At 51.2% G+C, this 4,709-nt stretch overlaps 1 protein-coding gene across 1 annotated transcript; it reads right to left on the bottom strand.

The window, feature by feature from the left end:
* Positions 1 to 27: 27 nt before the first annotated feature.
* Positions 28 to 4,684, bottom strand: LOC113223590 (serine/threonine-protein phosphatase 2A 55 kDa regulatory subunit B delta isoform-like). Its single transcript, XM_026453010.2, has 2 exons — positions 3,721 to 4,684; positions 28 to 1,610 (listed from the first exon to the last, which is right to left on the bottom strand). Exons 1-2 carry the CDS (start codon positions 3,857 to 3,859, stop codon positions 1,345 to 1,347), a joined length of 405 nt encoding a protein of 134 aa, XP_026308795.1. The 5' UTR covers positions 3,860 to 4,684; the 3' UTR covers positions 28 to 1,344.
* Positions 4,685 to 4,709: the final 25 nt, after the last annotated feature.

Here is a 4,709-nt window from a genome sequence, read left to right as displayed (position 1 = left end):
CACAGCCCTCGCAGTAGAAGCCAGAGCTGGAACCACGCCGGTCCGTCCCGATGCCCGCACACAGCCCTCGCAGTAGAAGCCAAGCTGGAACCATGCCGGTCTGTCCCGATGCCCGCACACAGCCCTGGTGGAGGCAGGAGCTCCACGGCATGAGATGTGACAGATCATAACGCAGCCGAACAAACCCACACTGCAAACCCTGTGCAGGGAGGTTATGCTTCCACGTCTCAAGGGAGGGCTGGCCACCCCCATGCAAGGCCTCAGACACATAAACTGCACTTTGGACTCCACCTGCCAGTGGAGGGAGACGTCACCTTCCAGGGTCCCTGTTCCAACTCCACACCGCGTGTGGGCCAAGGCTTCAGCTCTTGAAAATACCACGCTCACACAGGAAAAGCCACCGTGAGCAAGTCACCGTGTGTGGGACAGGGCTTCAGCTCTGCACCACAACCTGCTGTTCACGGGCGCAGTGGTTCCCGCTATGGGCTGATGGGGCTGCAGGGCTGCTCTCAGAATAGATGCCTTCAGAGGCTGCTGTTCTGGCCTCAGCTGCCTCTTAGTTTCTGGCTGTTGTGAGATTTCCCTTGCTTATCTGTGGGCTCAACTATGCACCTGAAGAGACACCTGCTGTATCATATCCAGCATTTCTAGGTGTTTATGCCAGAGGGTTTTGCAGAATATCCAGTCAATCACCTATTGCCAATAGCAGACTCCTCTGTACTTTTAAATTCTGAACAAACATTCTGTATTAAAATGGTGCAAGATCATCTTCCATCATCTGAAATGTAACTTTTTGTATAATAATAAAACATAACTGTCAACCACACTAATCATAATATCTTTAAAGAATGTATACAAAATAAATTATCAAGGTCCTAGAACCAGCACATTACAAATTACATTGGTGTTTCACACCAGCCACGACCACGCTGTGTCTGGGCACAACAGGCAGTGGCTCCGGGGTGTTTTCATCCACTTCTCCCCAGAAGGAAAGGCGGCTGCAACGCGGCCGCTCCAGTGAGGTGACTCCCTTCCCCACTTCCTTCCTTTTCACTCATCTTTGGCATAATAAAAAGTACTAAAACTGACGTTCACTCATCATTTAAAACATAGCCGGCCTGTACCTAGTGCTATACTTCTTGTCTAAATATAGAGGGAATGACAAGCTAGGTGAGAAACGTGCTCAGAGATCCTGTTTTCTCTACCTTGATACTATCATCCATCAATCAAAAGGCCTGGAAAGCACCACCTATGAGCGTCCTCCTCTGGCGCCCGCCTCCCTCACTGACCTTGCACTCTGGGAAACCAGCAAGCTTGGGGCGACGGCTCATCTCCACGCAGGCCTTACCTATCCGAACCGTTCCAGCAACACTCAAACTTGTCAAAGATGCAGTCGTTCTCATAGAGGGAGCAGAGCTTGCTGCGCAGGTACTCGTGGACTTGGTGGGTCTCCACCGGCCTGCTCTCCATGTTGAGGTCCCACACCTTCACCGACAGGTAGTCTCTGGTCATCATGTACCGCCCACTATGACTGAATTTTACATCAGATATGGATGAAATTATTTCTGAGAAGAAGGACCTACTGCTGGGATCTTCAGGCTCTTCAAAAACTGAAAAACAAAACAAAACGTTTTCAGCTTCTGTTTAAAAATCAGAGAACAAATCATTTTCAAGTTCAAGTAGGACGTGGCCCCTTCACAGAGACTCTGGAAGGGCTTGGCCTCAACAGCACTAGGTCTTCTGATCTTTCTGATTCTCTAGGTTTTCTGATCTTCTGTGACTTCCGTGGGCAAGAGCTTCGGACACGACATTCTAGCACCAGCTATGGACAAAGGATGGGCATCAGGAATGGGCATCAGAAGCAGAGACACCCAAGTCTCATCCGGACCCTGAATCAGAACCTCTAGGCAAGGTCCTGGGCACTGTAATCTGTGGGAGCTCCTCGGGGCACCCTGATGTGGGCCCAGGTTCAGCACCACCGCATTCCTGTAGGAGTGTCTTTGCATCCTCACGGCACCAGGCCCGAGCATGTGAAATCCTATCGCATACACATCACAGGAAGACATAAACAGCATTACATGGTCACGCAGACACAGCGGTCTGCGCCTCTGAGAAACCGCCTGCTTTGCGGAGGGTTGATAGCTGTGGGTCTGCAGGAGTGACCACCCTGACCGGCAACACTGTCGTCCCGATTTTAACCACCAAGATGGTCCCGCCGGTCAAAGCCAGCCAGCAAAGATTTGTCTCCAATACTGAATACTCAAGTTCCACTGTGACAAAACTGGATTCCTATTTTCAGAAAGATCTGGGTGCTTCCTCAGCAGACCTTGCTTTCTCTGCAGTAACTTGACAGAGTTCCCTCCACCTGCACCTGTGGCAGAGAGAGGCGCCCACGGCCCCACTGGGCCACTGACCGCCCTAGCATAAGGTCATGCCTTAAGGTTTTGTAAACTTCAGGCCAGGAGAGATGTGCTTCTTTTTTTTTTTTTTTTAAGAGACAAGGTCTTGCTATGCTGCCCAGGCTGGTCTCAAACTCTTGGGCTCAAGTGATGCTCCCCACTCAGCCTCCAGGGTAGCTGGGACCACAGGTGCGCACCACTGCACCTGGCTTGTGCTTCCTTGACCTTAAGCTGCTTTAGGTTTTTTCTCTTTTTTCTTGAGGTAGGAGCCTGTGTGTGTGTGTGTTGGCTTAGTATCTGAAGTTAACTTGAAGCCAACCGTGCCGACACCAAGCATTTACTCAAATAAGTCACTCTGATGACAAATAGAACTGGAATCTGAAATTATTGACTCAAGAATGTTATGCTTAAGATACAGGCCAAATGCTACGACACACTGATCTTCATCGCAGGAATTCTAGTAGAAATACGGAGTTCTTAACAAGTCGAGCCCATTCTTTACGGCTAAAAATAAAAACAAAACCAGAACCCCCCACACCTAGAAGGAACTTGAAAGCTCAGTGGATTAAAATGCTAGACTTTCAGCTCAGGGAAGTGGCTTCCAATCCGGCCAAGCTCAACACAAACAGAGCTCGTTCCAACAGTTGGGAACAGCCTCCTGTGTGTTGGCGGCTTCAGCCCAGGTCTCACGCACAGAGGCAGAGGCAACGGCTGGCTCTTGGTGGGACCCAGTGCTGGCAGCCTCTGAGGAGACACCCGGGCTCTGGGCATAAACGACCCCGCTTCTCAGTGGCGCCACAAGTGCTAACCCTACAGCCGCAAGCCTGTGGGAAGCATGACCTCGAGTTCCACTTACTAGCAGCAGCTTCTGACACAGCCGCACTTGGATGGCTCCAGCAAAGGAGGGCTCCCCAGGTGCGCAAAGGTACTTGGGGAACAGGAAGAACCCTCTAAGTCTTTGGAGACAAGTCAATGTCTGAAGAACAAGTGGCTCTAAATGAGATGCTTTAAAAGCCGCCAGGCACGGCCGGGCATGGTGGCTCACGCCTGTAATCCCAGCACTCTGGGAGGCCGAGATGGGGGAATCACCTGAGGTTAGACCAGTCTGGTCAACATGGTGAAACCCTGACTGTACTTAAAATACAAAGATTAGCTGAGCATGGTGGCACATGCCTGTAGTCCCAGCTACTCGGGAGGCTGAGGCAGGAGAATCACTTGAACCCGGGAGGCGGAGCTTGCAGTGAGCCAAGATCGCGCCACCGCACTGCAGCCTGGGCGACGGAGCGAGACTCCGTCTCAAAAACAAGACGCAGGCACTTACACTTGGAGTGTCTGTCGCACAGGGCCGAGGAGCGCATGTCGCACAGTCGGATGGTCCCTTTGCTGCTGCTGTAGACGAACACGTTGCACTGGTGTGGGTGGAACTCGGCTGCGGTGATGACTTCGGTCAGCTCCTCCATGTTAGCAGGCTTGATGTCTACGATGTCTGGAAGGTGTGGTTAAGGCACAGTGCTCGGCTCAGCTGGTTTTAATTAGTTACATTCGGTCACGTGAAATAGGACGCCAAATAATCGGCAGGGTGAGGTTTAGGGGATTAGCTATTAAGAAGGCCGATTACACATCCTGAATTCCAAAGGAGCACCTGGTAAGAGGACTGGGATGAGCACACTCAGACGGCAGCAATGCCCCGGCCCAGGGGAGACCCCGACACGCGAACACTGCTTTCATCTTGCTGCTATTATTGTTATACAGAAAGCCCTTAATAGCAAGATAGTACATACTTAATCATATAAATAGGAAGAGCAAGCTAGCACCATCTGTGCAAAATCCCACACTCCCATACAGAACTACAAATGCAAGAAAACCACCCTATTCCAAAAGATGTTGCTCTTCCTGACATGAAGAGTTTATTCCGTGTAGTTAGAGCAGATCCAACATCGCGGGCTGCCCTATACAGAAATTCTTCGACTGAAAAAAACAAGGAAGGGCAGAATTCAGCTGTGGGTCAACTCAGACCAGCAGGCCCCGTTTCACCCTGTAAGCTGAAACAACTAAGAAAACCAGCATATGACATGGAACCCCAGCTCAAGCTGCTGGACAGCAGAGGGAGGACGGCAGGGACCCTGGAGAGGCTGCAGATGAAGCAAGCCCCCTGCTCCCGGCTGCTGGCTGGAAAGGGGCCCATATGAGGAGGGCTGGGGCCGCCCAGACCGTGCACAGCCACAGAAGAATGCAAGTTCTAACTGGAAGCTGCTGCTCGGATGGGTGATGAAACACCACTCTAACCTAAGCCAGTATTTTCTATCATCC

Source organism: Piliocolobus tephrosceles, unplaced genomic scaffold, assembly GCF_002776525.5.
Source record: "Piliocolobus tephrosceles isolate RC106 unplaced genomic scaffold, ASM277652v3 unscaffolded_41877, whole genome shotgun sequence".
Lineage (NCBI taxonomy): Eukaryota > Metazoa > Chordata > Mammalia > Primates > Cercopithecidae > Piliocolobus > Piliocolobus tephrosceles.
This window is presented reverse-complemented; position numbering and strand designations above follow the sequence as displayed.

Bases quoted from the DNA above. Each gene is read 5' to 3' on its own strand.
- LOC113223590 (XM_026453010.2), bottom strand. From the start codon at position 3,859: ATGGAGGAGCTGACCGAAGTCATCACCGCAGCCGAGTTCCACCCACAC. The intron at 1,611-3,720 runs GTAAGTGCCTGC...TTTGTTTTTCAG, and splicing joins GTGCGACAGACACTCCAAGT to TTTTTGAAGAGCCTGAAGAT.